At 27.3% G+C, this 15,127-nt stretch overlaps 5 protein-coding genes across 8 annotated transcripts in view; 3 read left to right on the forward strand and 2 right to left on the reverse strand.

Moving 5' to 3' along the window:
* The window catches only part of LOC145968716 (uncharacterized), a 33,090-nt gene extending 24,062 nt beyond the window's left edge, over positions 1-9,028 (forward strand). For 3 of the 4 annotated variants that reach the window (XM_083094423.1, XM_083094422.1, XM_083094425.1), the window contains exons 5-6: positions 8,338-8,476; positions 8,605-9,028. In XM_083094423.1, the coding sequence (XP_082950549.1) occupies positions 8,338-8,476; positions 8,605-8,613 (148 nt within the window). In that variant the 3' untranslated portion in view covers positions 8,614-9,028. Of the gene's footprint in view, positions 1-7,728; positions 8,051-8,337; positions 8,477-8,604 lie in introns of those variants that run through there. The other variant, XM_083094421.1, reaches the window with a different exon arrangement.
* Positions 263-3,336, reverse strand: LOC145968705 (uncharacterized). Its single transcript, XM_083094383.1, has 4 exons — positions 3,114-3,336; positions 2,642-2,896; positions 1,813-1,920; positions 263-839 (listed from the first exon to the last, which is right to left on the reverse strand). Exons 1-4 carry the CDS (start codon positions 3,213-3,215, stop codon positions 264-266), a joined length of 1,041 nt encoding a protein of 346 aa, XP_082950509.1. The 5' UTR covers positions 3,216-3,336; the 3' UTR covers position 263.
* LOC145968712 (uncharacterized) lies at positions 3,070-7,540 on the forward strand. The gene is made up of 6 exons (XM_083094410.1): positions 3,070-3,840; positions 4,487-4,546; positions 5,311-5,413; positions 5,741-5,812; positions 5,893-6,169; positions 6,373-7,540. The coding sequence occupies exons 1-6, from the start codon at positions 3,818-3,820 to the stop codon at positions 6,648-6,650; spliced, it is 813 nt and encodes a 270-aa protein (XP_082950536.1). The 5' UTR covers positions 3,070-3,817; the 3' UTR covers positions 6,651-7,540.
* Positions 9,029-9,249: 221 nt separating the features above from the next.
* On the forward strand, positions 9,250-12,799 carry LOC145968704 (uncharacterized). Its single transcript, XM_083094382.1, has 2 exons — positions 9,250-10,837; positions 10,917-12,799. The coding sequence occupies exon 2, from the start codon at positions 11,094-11,096 to the stop codon at positions 12,198-12,200; it is 1,107 nt and encodes a 368-aa protein (XP_082950508.1). The 5' UTR covers positions 9,250-10,837; positions 10,917-11,093; the 3' UTR covers positions 12,201-12,799.
* On the reverse strand, positions 11,731-14,590 carry LOC145968717 (uncharacterized). Its single transcript, XM_083094426.1, has 3 exons — positions 14,023-14,590; positions 13,728-13,819; positions 11,731-13,543 (listed from the first exon to the last, which is right to left on the reverse strand). The coding sequence occupies exons 1-3, from the start codon at positions 14,191-14,193 to the stop codon at positions 13,474-13,476; spliced, it is 333 nt and encodes a 110-aa protein (XP_082950552.1). The 5' UTR covers positions 14,194-14,590; the 3' UTR covers positions 11,731-13,473.
* Positions 14,591-15,127: the final 537 nt, after the last annotated feature.

Genomic DNA, 15,127 nt, shown 5'->3' on the forward strand with positions numbered 1-15,127 from the left:
GCTCGAGCAATAGAATCGACAGAGCAAGCGCCTGGAATAACAAGGCTTGTTATAATTGTGTTCTCGTCAAGGTGCCATTGTAATCCATTGGTCGACAGTTCATTTGCTTCTTTTATAAACGGCGATAAAAAAAGATTGATATCAGGTTCATTTTTATCAACCCATAATCCAATGAGAAGCATGTGCTTCGTCCTGAGTTTTGGTGATAATTCGTTTATTGTTGCAAAAATAGGCCATACTGTAGTTTTAGAGGAATTCCCAGCTTAACAACCATCTGTATTAAAAGTATATGATAGATTCCAACGAGTACTTAATAGACCGTCACAGTTGCACAATTTTTTGTACATAATACCATCATATATATCCTTAAAACAATTTTCATTTGCTGTTCTTCGAAATCTGTATTCCAGGTTCTTTTGAACTTCTCGATTTTGCAGTAGTTTTTCGATTTGAGATTTAAAGTCCAATGATAAGAAGTAAGAGCTTTTCCATTCACTAAAAACTGAACCGCAAGTGCAGATCATCGAATTATTTGCTTCAACCTTTGTTCGTTCACCTAAGTACGTCTTGCAATTGCGACAATAAAAATGGTATCTCATAGAATTCATTTCAATTGGTATATACTGCAATAATTTATACTTTGTTTCTGGTACTGCATCTCGTCTGTTAAAAAGCTTGTTAATCATCTTCAGTAAATCAATGATAGCTGTCCAGGTTAATGAATGTCGTACAGCTAATGTCAAAATCATCAATAGGATTTCACCTCGAGTTAGCGTATTGTTAATGGATGGAATCTCGTTTAGATATGAGTCACCTGGAACATTTTCCCCGTGACATCCCTGGAAATTAATTGCAATATTAGTATCGCTCAAAATTATTACGCAGAGTTTTGCATAATTTTTTGTTTATATGTATGTACATTATTTAAAAATATATATTACATCAATTATCATCTATACAGCTACTTGTCTATGTATACATATATAGTGTAATATATGTTTAACATTTTGTGCTAAAAAATAATGAGTTTTTAAAATTATATTTTATTAATATTTCAAATATATCTATTTATTCTTTATTGAGGATAATTGAATATTTTAACAGAAATATTCTAGTCAAAATAGTATCTTCATTAAATAGTAAAAAATTCTAACAATAAAATGTGTCATATGCAATTGCAATACCACAAAAGGATTAATAGTGGTAAATATTAAAATTCTGCAATATATATTCTATAGACTAAAATTTATGGAATATTTAATTTTTTGATATATATATTATATAATATATAGACTATTCATGAAAAAGTCATTGACGTTGATGCAATTAATTAATTAAGTATAAATTATATAATAACGTTTCATTAGACAGGATGTTACAAAATTTAAGCATAAAAATATTCAATAGAAAAGTTCGCGGTTAATTGAAAAAAGTACTTACATATGAACTTTTAATTTCAAGTTTTCAACAGTTCTTTCTAAATATAAAAATTTAAAATTTAGTTAAATTATAAACTGTGATTTAAAACCTCTTTATCTTTATCATGGACGCATAATAATGTTAGTGGATAATTTTTTCAAACATTAGTTTGAAAAATCAAATAATGTAACATTATCATTGATTGTACATGATTCAAGGACAGAAAATCACAGGACATTGAAAATATTTGACTATAAAATGGACTTCCTAAACAGTAAAAAGGATAAAAAGAAATTGGTTCATGAAATTCATTTACTAATTTTTATCAGAATGTGTTAATAAGATCATATGGAAAACACCGTATTGTAGATACTATATTGAAATAAATCTTACTTCTCTTCCAAAATCATCTGCATCAATAACGGATTGATCTTCATCTGAACTTTCATCAAAGTTCATTCCACATACATCTTCAAAATCTTCATGAGGCAATCTAGTATCCTGAATATAGGAATTTCATTATTGATGAGTCTTTTTATATTAAGTTTATTTCACACATCGACTTATGTTGTTTAAAGCATATATCTTTTTATTTTATCTTAGTGTTGTAGTCTTCATTTGCTGCATGATTAAATAATATTTTGTCATCCAATTCATTTGGTATATCACTTAAAAATGAGATAGAAGATGTTTGACTTAAGAAATCAGGAAACAAATTCTCAGGCCGAGTCCCGATGAAGCGGAATTCGCGTAAGCGGATCGGGCGGATAGCCAATCACGAAACGATTTTTATTATTTCCTTTATCTAAACAGTCTTGTGATTGGTTATCCGCTTGATCCGCTTATGCGAATTCCGCTCCATCGGGATGATCCACCCTCAGAGATGTCAGCCTGACTCATAAATATAGAAAAAAAATATTATATTCAGAAAACGTTATAGTTTCAATTAGAGCTTATATATTTTAAAAGTAATGAATTTTAATACATGCAAAATACACCTCAATTATTACTGATAACTATAAAATAATTTAACGATGATACATTTTTATTAATTTTCTTAGCAATTATGAGTATATATACTTCTCAATAATTTATTTTCCTCTAATAAATTTAGAATGTATCACATTGGATGTTTATAGTCAGATTACAAAAAAAAACTTTTAAATAAAAAATAACTATTTTATATATAACGCTGTTATAAGTTTCTACACAGTATACTTACATCAATTGACTTGTATTCTGTCTCATCTTCTTCAGTCTCTTCTCCTGTATCTTTTTCTGTTTCTTTATTTTCTTCGTTTAATTCATTACTACTTAAATTCACATGATATTGTTCAAGTTTATTTTCTATAATAATATCATTGCTGAAAGATTGCCAGTTACGTGCTGGAATAAGGTAGAGATGTTCTTCCTGTTCATTGAAAGTTTGGCTTTTTTCCGTACTTAAATTAATTAATAATAGGTTTTCAGATTCCACCTATACACAGAGTAATATGATAAACATATAAAAAATGTGCATGTACGCAATATAATATTCAATGTTAATAATAAAAATAAATCATTTTTTTTCATTATATCATTCCTTATTTTCACTTTTTATTCATTTATTCAAACATATAGTACGTATAATAAGTCTTTTACGAAACTGAAAAACATTTATCTAGTAGCATTTACAATGTTTATAAAAATCTAACCTCATCACAATTCTCTTTTTTCCGGAACTTTGTTGTCCGTGGAATATCTTCCGAGGAGACCTGGCGATCATAATATCTCTTGTATATCTGTCTTCTCTCCATTTCACAGAAATATGTATAACTGTTTCACTTATTTTCGGCGAATATACCCAATTATACACGAGAAATAAACAAAACTAAACCCGCCACTATGCAACGGCACACGCTTTCGTGCTGATCACATGCGAGTATCACGTGACAATATATATATACACACACACACAGGGTGGCCCATTTTAAACAATTCGGTCAATTTTCTCGTAAACGAAAACGAACAGACCCATAGATAATTGTACGATCAACGCAATCATTTGTCTTTTATTATAAATGGAGCGCATACACGTTTCGCTTTCGTTGGTAGAGCACAAACTGACTGTTCCAATAACTCACTCTTATTCTCATCGTTGATATTGGCGCAAAAGTGCTCTGGGCCGCGTATATAAAAAGGAAGCGGTGCAATATAATAGTTTGTGAAATCGTGGAATAAAGATCGTCATATATTATATAGTGATGTCTGTAGCACGTGTCTATTTGCCGAAAGACCAAAAGTACAAAATTGTTAAAACGTCTTCGGTTCTTAAATTGGATCCTGAAACGTTTGATTCAGATGATGAAAAGCATAAGAAACGGCTGTATCAGTTAAAGGAAGGGAATGAAAAAAGCGTATGTCAAGTATTACGGATACGAGGTATGTTTTTCATATATTATATATATATATATATAATATATTCATGCATTGTCGTTTCTTTCATTCTTGCAATAAGTGAGCGTCATTTTTTTATTAATTGCAATTATTTTTCTCCACTTTTTACAAATGTAAAGAATTGTCTTGAAGCGCGGATAATCGAAATTTTTGTAAATTATGTTGTGAAAGTAAATCGAATTTTTAAAACTATTTTGAAATTGTAATAAAAAAATTTTGCAATTATGAAATAAATCTCTTTATTTAATTCTTGTACTTTTAAGCTAAAAAAAATGTGACAAAGTTATATTTATTATTAAATATATATAAATAATACAAATATATAAATTATTTTTATTTATTTATCATTTTTTATAAATAAACAATTATGGATTTAACATATTAATTAACTGAAATAGTTATAGTAAAATAGCAAAAAACTGTCATTTGAAGTAATTAATAATTTGAATTTTTTAGTCATATTTTGTTTTTGCTTATATTTATAAATTATACGAGCGCATAAAAAACAATTTGTGTTAATTATTTTTTCCATGTATATATACATATATATATAGCCTCTATGAAACAGTTAAATAAGTCATTAGATGAAAAAAGACTACATGTACCAAAATTAAATTTATCACAAATTAAGGCGGGCTATCAGTCTGATTCAGATAGAGACTCCATGGCATCTTCAAAAAAAACACGAAAGGTACGTAAAATGAATATAAGGGGAGACATTCAATATTAAGCGTCAAATTGCTTTTTATTAAAAAAATTTTAAATGATTTTTCACATTCTTTGTATGATATACAAAGTTAAATTTCTTGAAAAAAAAAAGAAGTTAATACAAAATAAAGTTTCAATATATATAAAAATTAATATATAAAATATATATAATATATAAAATTAATATATAAAACATGGATAAAGAGTAACTAGTAGAAATCTTACAAATACATTTCTAAAGACTATTGTGCAGAATTCTCTTTTTGTAAAACTCAATATTTTGTGTTTAGACTAAATGAGTAATCCAAGTAACAAGTAACTCCATGAAGACTTTGGTCTCTAAGAGTTAGAATTTCTGAAAGTAATAACATTTTTATCAACAATAATGTAGTAATATTTTTTGATATTATACCATTCCAAAGTGATTGATGTTATTATATCGATACACATTTTAAGGAAAAGAAGAAAATTTAAAACAATCATTTCTTCATACATCCATTGTGGATATGAGATATTATAGTGTATACAAAAAATTCTTTACACAAATTATTGCCTATAACAATACATCATTTTCATATTAAAATCATTTTTCATTGTGAATATAATTCGAAATTGATGTCTCTCTTTATTTATAAATACAAATAACATTAATTACTACAAACTTGTATCGGAAAAGCTACATAATATAATGATACACTATATACTTTAATATACATTATATAATAAAATACATTATATACTTTATAGATTTAAGATACTTTATAGACAAAAGCATATAAAGGAAGAGGCTTCAAAAGCATCTAGTAGAAAAATTGTAGAAGCTTATTTGCAAGTACATCAGAAAGAAAAGGTACCAAAAAGTTTCTTTGAGACGATCAAGAATATTAATAAGTTTCAATTATATGAATTTTAATTTTTGAGTCATAATATTTGATAATTGAGTTAAATATGTATTGGAAAAAATATTGCGCATATTACAAATTTTTCACGATTTTCCTTATTGTTTCTATTTCTCCACTCTTGAATATCAGTAAAGTTAAATAATAAGTTATATACATTAATCCTATACATATAAGGTTAGGTACATTACTGTAAACATACAATGGAAGATATAATTTTATTTTTATGATAGAAAAGCTAACAGAAAAATAAAATTATAAAATAAAATATTTTTCAGAAAGGTAAAGAAGTCGAAGACGAAAAATTAGTGACAGAAAGTGAAGCGTTTCAACATATTACACAGATTAAAGTAAAATGAAACTGCAATCAGCTCACTCACGTCAATTGAATATTTAAAAATTTTATTTTTAAAAAATGAAACATTTTTAGAACATTAATAACAGCAGTCCCCAGCATGCAGATAGTAATTGTTCAAGTTCCGAAGACTCTGTTGAAATTCTTCAGAAAAAGTATTGCAATTTAAAAAAATCTTTCTACGAATTAAATTGCGAAGTTGAACGACAAAAAAATACTATTAAGACATTGACTGACAAGTACGAACAACTAAAAACATCCAAAGCATATCCTCTAACAGAAAAAACGGGAAGACAAATACTTTCTCTGCTGGAAAACAATGAACACCAAAAAATGTCATCACAGCGCGCAGGTATATATATACACACATATATATATATATATATATATATATATATATATTTTTATCAAAGTAATGTAGAATTAATGTATTATACTTAATTTTCAATAAAAATTTCAATAATGTTTTCATAAATAAAATTAAACTTAAACTTTTATTTGTTTCGTTTTGTATACGAATTCATTTTATATATGCATAAATATTACATATTACAGATATTATGCAAGATGATGAGGTTTCGCAAAGAGAACCAAAAATCGGCACGACAAAAGGTGAAGATGTATATATTGGAAAAGGATCATGGATTTCTATAATATCATATGAAAACCTTCTACGAGAAAGGGAATCGAGCAAATTTATATCTGGATTATCGAGATCTCTTTGGGGGATACAACCTCTCAGTGAACGATGTGTGCGTAAACAAATAAATACACAAGCTATCGAATTAACTCCGAAAAAGAAGGCAGCAGTCGCTGGTTTCTTCGAAATGTAGATGCGAGATAAAAGAAAGTATCCTGAACACCTTATCGGGGAAGAATTAAAGAAGTTGAATAAATACCTCAATGGTGCCATTACATCGGCGCGAAGTGCACTTGTTCCAAAGAAAAGAAAATCTTTAAATATTAACACAACGCAATTACATTCCAATAATGACTCAGTAAATGAATTCCAGTTAAGTAAAGAAAAAAATCTTGAAGACAATGCAAATAAAAATGAAAGAACGTATAATGACAAACGAAGTAAAATCTTCACTTTGAGCACGATTAATCAAGAAAACAAGATCATGAATAATGGTTCAAAGGAAGATTTATATTGTGATATTAAAAACGAGAAGCTAAAACTGAAAGATCTAGAAACGGATTTTATGGAGAAGACAGATATAGATACAGACTCATCCATTGTAGAATCTGAGGGGGAATCAACTAGATCAGTAAAAACAAATTAATAAAACCATACTTTTGATAAACGAAAGTTTTATTATGTCGCTCCGAAAAGGACAACTGCCTCTAATTTTGCGTTGTTCAAAATTCACAAGCGTTGAAAAAGAAAATTTAATTTTTTAAGTACATTTTATACATTTTTAGAACCATATTAGACATTTATTTCACTAAGTTCATTAAGATGCACATAACTTTTTATTTTTTTGCAAAATAAAAATCAAAATTAATATTAAACAAATGATTAATGGTTCAAGATCAATCTTCATTTTTATTTTGATAAAATAAGATTGCATATTGCATATTATTTACGTTAATAAAATTAACGAATTTTTAACGAATTAAATTGTCTTTTTTCAAAATACTTTTATATCACGTAAGAAATTGTAACGAAAGATGTCGAACCTGAGATATTAAAACAGATTAATATATCATAGAAATGTTATGTTAGATTACAGTTTATTTTTTGATAATTATATTCTTTGGTTAATCGTTTATAATATAATACTGTGGTACTTACAAAAAGTACTTACAATTTTTAAAAATAAAATTTATCTACAAACACACACATATAATTACTCTATTAATTTTTTAATTTCCTATTCTGTATAATATAGTATACATTAAAAAAAAGTGCATGTGCGCATTTTTGCTACATTTTCTATTATATTTTTATATGTGTGAAAAAATACAGTGTACTACAAGAAAATGTTACAATTAAAACGCTAGTGAATAATACTTTCATATTTTTGTTGTGACAAAACTTTGTGGTTATATTTCTGCGATTTCAATTGGCAAATTTTCCTGATGCCGCTCGACACTTGCGCTATAACGTACAATTATTAGCAAAATGCATCCTTAATAGTTACAAATGCATGGCTGGCGTAAATTCGAGCTGGATATTTGTCGAATCGAAATCACAAATCACAAGTTTTGTTACAACAAAAATACGAAAGTATTATTCACAAGCATTTCAATTGTAACATTTTCTTGTAGTATACTGTATTTTTTCACACATAAAAATACGTAGAACATCATGAATAATTTTAGTTGTCTGTCGAATATTGTATTTTTATGGCGTAGAAATATGTAGAATATCATTACTTAGCTGTATTTTCCCGGAATAACTAGCACTTAGAAAACTACAAAAAACTACAAAAGTGTTCCAATTCTAGCATTTTTTTTTAGATTTTGACGTAATTTTTTGTAATTATATTTTTATTTTTTTGTAATATTTTGTAGAAATTTTTCCGCCAGGGTTACAAAAAATTTATTGATGCTACCTATAAATTGCATGAAACGACATCTCGTACAAGAAAAAATTGGGAGGCTTTTGAATATCATAAAAATGATGAGTCATTTTCGTCAACCGATCATCATGGTAAAATGAACAATATAATTAAATTAAAATTTGTGTGTCCATTGTAATTTCACAATTTTCAATAGCATATTAATAGTGTTTAAATAAATTTATTATAGATATTTAAGTATTAATTATAATTTTTATAGGTCCAATGATCTCTAATGAAACAAAACAATCATATTTCCATGTAAATAATAGCATAAATTTTGATGATGTAACTGTTGAAACTGGTCAAACAGTAAATAATGTAGAAAACTATCTTTCAAAATCTGATTTTAATGAAGAAAGGTGAGTACTACGAGTTTATTAAAGCTATGCATACTGAAATCTGAAGTTTTTGTACATTGTAATAATAACGTAAATAAAATTAAGAGTAATATTGCAAATTAAAAATTTTTCAATGGTGTATTTTTTAATTAGTGTTCACATATTTATATATACAGTACACATACATTTTACATGTTACAACTGCATTGATTACTACTGGGATTTGATTGGTTTTTTACAATAAGAAAAATATACATTGTTACGGAAGTACATATAATTTAAAAATAAAATATATTACAGATTTTTATGTGAATAATTATATTTTTTATTACAATTTAATATTTAAAAAAAAACTATATATACTTTTTACATTATTATATGAGAAGAAATTAAAAATATGTATTATTTATAAGTTGTTATATGGTAGTAAATTATTATATCATGCTTTCTTGAAAATAACACAACTTAAAAGCTGATATGATTGATGAAAACTTGTTTAAATCAAACAAGTATTTTTTATTTAAAATAAAATTTATTTGATTACTTTGACAGTGTGTAATGAAAAAAAAGTATTTTTTAAACGATGGATATAAAACAAAATTAAAAAAAATTTTTTTATTATTATAAACCAAAATTATTTATTTTCGTTGTTATATAGCGTTACATCAAATTCACCTATTAATTCAGAGATTAATGATTATATGACTGATTGTACTAGTAACGCGCAACATATAAACTCATTTGATAATGAAAATGGCGACGATGATGAAGATTTTGATGATTCTAGTTATGATAGCGAAATAAGTGATGATAAAACTGACACGGAGAATGAACTGTCGGACAAAGAGGATGGCACAGATCTCTTTAATGATATTATGTTAGAGTCATCACATTTGTCTGTTCGTGATGTTATTGTTATGGTCACTGCCTTTTCTACGCGTTTTCATTTAACTAATGAAGCGCAAATGGAACTGATTGAAATGTTAAAAATTTGTTTTGGACCAAAAAGTAGCGACTTAAATATATCAAAATATAAAATGTAAAAATACTTTTCATCTCAAGATGAAAATATCACCCAGAATTATTATTGCAGTAACTGTTCTGATAACATATTATATTCTTTAAAAGCAACAGACAAGTGTGTATATAAAGCGTACATTTGTGAAAAATGTGAAAAAACGACGAATCTTACTATTGATTCAACAAATTACTTCTTGTCTCTAGGTTTGGTTTATCAAATTAAACAATTACTCAAAAATAATAAAATTATTTATCATTTAAAAAGCAGGATAGCTTCGCCAAATGAAACAAATGATGCGAATTTAAAAGACGTATACAATAGTGAGTTGTACAGAAAAATAAATCAAACAAACGATGTATATCAACAAAATTTAGAATATACCTTTTCTTTTAATTTTAACATGGACGGAGCTCCCTTAACAAAAAGTGGCAAAAAAGGATTTTGGCCCTGTCAATTGATGTTAAATGATCTACTATACAACGAAAGATATAAATTTATAATTTTAAGTGGGATACTATCGGTGATGAAAGAGCCAAAACCACCCTTATTAAATTTATTTTTAAAAAGCACCATAATAAATGAAATAAACCATTTAAATAACGCAGGATTATTTATTCAAATGAATGATAAAAAAATTTATTTGCGATTTTCCATCCATAATTGTGTTGTTGACTCCGTATGTCGCCCTATCATACAAAATCGAATATTATTCAATGGTTATAATGGATGTAGCTATTGTTACCAACGTGGTGAATACATCCCCTGGCAAAAATGAGACGTTTGTTTGGCGTTTACATGAACGTTTGTGGAAGTTCGTCGAGAGTTTAAAAACGATTAGTAAAGAGTTTGTAGAACAAAAATTGCAACACTGCAGCGTTTAAAAGACGTTTGTACGTTATAGCGTAAACGTAAACGTTTGAAAAGTCTGAGTAAACTCTGTACACGAAGATGTATCAACGTTTACTGAACGTACTCTGAAAAATGTTACCTCAGCATTGCAAAACTTTCATGTAACATTATATAAAGAGTTTGTAGAACAAAAATTGCAACACTGCAGCGTTTGATAAGCATTCAAAACCCAACAGCGTTATGTAAGTGCTCTTACAAAGTTTGAAAAGCATATAAACTCTCAGAAAACCCTCACTCAACGGTTGTTAACGCTTTATAAAGTTTCTTATTTTCGCCAGGGTCCATAGTGTTCGCGGAATCCGATATGTATTCAATCAAGATAGCACTGACAGAACGCACGAAAGCCATATAAAAGATGTGAAAAATGCTTTGAACTGTGGAAATATTGTGAGAGGAGTAAAAGGAACGAGTGTCTTTGAGGATCTTTCTAATTTTGACATGATATGGTCGTTTTCGAACGAATATATGCATAGTTTGCTTCTTGGGGTCACGTTTCATATATTAAATGAGTGGAAGACGGGAAAATCTATGTATAAATTGAATAAAAAAAACATCGAATGTATAGAAACACGGTATTTAAATATTAGGCCAACACATAACATACACAGACTTCCGTGTAGTGGATTTATAAATGGATCCATGAGACCAAAAGCATCAGAATTAAAATCATGGTTATTATACTTTAGTTTGCCCTGTTTAAAAAACATTTTGCACGAAGATGCACTTAAACATTACGCTTTGTTGGTAAAATGTGCATACATTTTACTAAAAACAGAAATAACAGCCGACGAATTGAATACATGCGAAAGAGATATAATAAAATTTGTTTGTAATTACGAAATGATGTATGGACAAGAGTCAATGACATTTGACTTACATATACTTTTACATGCCGTAAAATCTGCTCGAAAAACTGGTCCTCTTCATGCAAACTCAGCTTTTCCATTTGAAAGCAATATTAAAAATTTAAAAGAAAATGTCTCTGGTTCAAAAGGAATGGATAAGCAAATATCACGTAAATATTTAAGATCCTTAATTTTTAAGTTAGGAAATACAAAATCGTTGTCCAACTCTGTTAACGCGTTACAATTTTGTGAAAATTTATTTATTCCAAAAAAATTACAAACATATTTTTGTAGCGATAATGTGACTTATTGTGGAAGAAGTAAAATTACAAATATTACTCCACTCGGTAATTGTTTAACATACAATAAATGTATATATAAAGGCAGTATGTATCATAGTATTGACTACATCCGGGCAAAGAAAACTGATGATACAGTTGTTTTGTTAAAAACAGGACAGTTTTGTCGCATACACAATATTATCGAACATGAAAAAAAATGTTATTTACATCTGTCAAAATTAAATACATACGAAAATTTTCCTTTTGAAGGTGTAAGCCATATACTCTTGATAAAAACTGAAGATACAGAAAACACTTTTGTAAATTCGATAGAAAATGTGCAGGAAAAGGTTGCTTTAGTAAATGCCAAATCAGGTAGATACTTAAGTATATTTTGTAATACATTCGAAATTCAATAAAAATTGCGACATCACTTATCTGTAATTGTACTTTACAAATAAAAAAATATTTGTTGTATTATAATGGTTATAAAAACATTTATAATTAAGAAAATTTATAATTATGTAAGTTTATTTACTTCCTTTTTTTTATTGATGTATTAATAATACATTTACAATATATTTATAAATGATTTATATAACAATTATTAAATGCGATAGAAAGTGATATGCATAATAAGCATTAAATTGTATTTGTTTACTTATGTACATCGATCAATTAAAATCGATAAAATTCGATTCTTTTGAGTTGGTTATTTTACGGATGAAAATTGTTGAATATTATGTGCATTGAAGTCGTTACAATAAAATACAATTCTATCGCACAAATTCCTGTCAGTGCGTATGTATACGCCAATATGCTTTGTACACTTTAGTAAAGTGCTGCCGTCGTCCGTGTCTACCATATACGTCGTATCGACTAGTCGCACTTAGCCTTTTGTTATTGATCGCTAGATATACTCTATACCGCTTACTTTTAAGTTCTTTGTATAAATTCGACATTCGACTTAGTTTTTCATTGAATAAAGTGTTCAATAATAAAGTGCTCCTTTATTAATTCACACCTCAAAACTCTGCATTTAAATTCCATCAATTCCAATTCAAATACATATATAAAAATGTATATGAAGGTCTATTAAATATGATAGAAATCCATATACATAATAAGTATAAATAGATTGCGCATATAAGAAAATAATTCCATAAAAAACGATAAAATGCGATTCACCTTAATTAATTATTTTACGAAATAAAATGGATTGATTTTGGTGTACATTAAAATCGATAGAATACAATAAAATTCTATCGCGCAGATTCTACTTAAAGTATATTTAAAAATAATCTGTATAAAAGTATATTCAATATGATAGAAATTAATATACACAGTAAGTATTCAAATGTATTGCGCATATAAGTAAATAAATCCATCAAAAACGATAAAATGCGATTCACCTTAATTAATTATTTTACGAAATAAAATGGATTGATTTTGGTGTACACTAAAATCGATAGAATGCAATAAAATTCTATCGCGCAGATTCTACTTAAAGTATATTTAAAAATAATGTGTATAAAAGTATATTCAATATGATAGAAATTAATATACACAGTGAGTATTCAAATGCATTGCGCATACAAAATTATTAAAAACGATAAATATTTAATCGACCACATTCACAAAGTTGATTAAATCTATAAAGAACAATTAAAATTGATTAAAATTTTATCGACTTTAATTGACTCCTATCAGACATTTCCAGCAGGGAAGTGATGGAATATCAACAGTGAGTGGACTTTGTAATCTATAAAGAAAAGAATAAGAAATATATCAACTTGCTTTGTTTATTTTCTGTTAATTTATAAAAAATTATATGTATAGTTTTATCTATTTATAACTTTGTTTTATTTTATACCTGCTTTAAATCCTGAACTACATTTTTAATCGTATAAAATAAGTTTAATGTTAAATTAAATCTATCAATATACCTGCTATGATTACTGGTGCTAGGTTCGTCGGGATCTAAATTTTCTTTCGAGTTGTTATCTTGTACTATATTAATCATAAGTTCATGTTTTTTCTACAACAAATATTTTATATATAAATTTTATATATTATATTTTTTATTTAAATTAATAGTTATTTATATCATTATAAACTAAAGAATAAAAAGTAAATAATAAAAGTAATTTTATATTCTATTAAAAGTTTTATATAAGCACATATTAATAATAGAAAATTTATTTTAATTTACAAAGTACTATAAGAATAAATAACACGTACCTGTATCTTTTTCTTTTTTGTACATGCATCAAATGCAAATACATGTTTAGTTTTTAGATGAGCCAATAAATTGGACGTTGTTCCAGAAGTTTTGACTTGTTTGGTACATAATTTGCATGCAACAATATTTTTCTGCTCTGACTTTGTAAAATATTGCCACACAAGACTCATATTATATTAGAATATAACAAATAAGCCACAAAATGATATCACTTTTAGGTTATCACGTATCATCGGGCGTTTTTCAGCAAGCGACACAGAGCACACAGTGTATCACTTAATCCTTGTTGGTTGCCGAATGTAAATAAGGATGAAATGATTCACTGTGTTACATTGTGTCACTTGCTGGAAAACGCCCATCATCATTCGTCAATTAATTCACTATGGTTATGTTACGGACTGTATGTATGTATATATGTATATAATAGAATAGTTAGGTTAGTTATGAAGGATTCACATATTGCATTTAATATACATGCGTGTAAAAGCTGCATGTTAATTGGTTCAAATCGAAATCTCGTAGACCGAGACCATCATAAGCTATACATAGGCCGGAATTCATAGACGGTGCTTGTATCTCAAGTCTGCTCTTAGGTCAACCTAAGCTCCCATTCAGCCAATGAAATGGCTGCATTGCATTTCTCAACACGATCTCAAATATAAGCACGATTTATGAATTCCGGCCATAGTTTCTATGCAAGTTTATTTGGATATATTTTAAATTTATCGATCACTTTAAAAAAATATTCATTTTTTAATAAGTTGTTTAAATGTTGAAAAGTATTCATTCGATATTTTATTTATATTTTTTATATTCGATATTTTTATATCGTGGTAAAAAAAATATCGAATACTCGATAATATCGAATGTCGATAAACATCTCCTATATCGGACAAGTAAATGTCCGGCAAATAAACGAAAATAATCCGTTCATAACCTATTTAAAATGTGAAGTGCAATATGCAAGTATAAATTATAAATAAAATTTTTATATAAAATTTTTATGTAAAATTTTAATGAAATAGATAACCCATACAGCACAGGTAGATCCTGAGTATGTACTCAGTATATCGCAAACGTAGATTGTGTATATCCCAATAATAT

The sequence above is a fragment of the Camponotus vicinus genome, unplaced genomic scaffold (assembly GCF_025532165.1).
Source record: "Camponotus vicinus isolate PSW18456_S1 unplaced genomic scaffold, iyCamVici1.0 SCAF_3, whole genome shotgun sequence".
NCBI lineage: Eukaryota > Metazoa > Arthropoda > Insecta > Hymenoptera > Formicidae > Camponotus > Camponotus vicinus.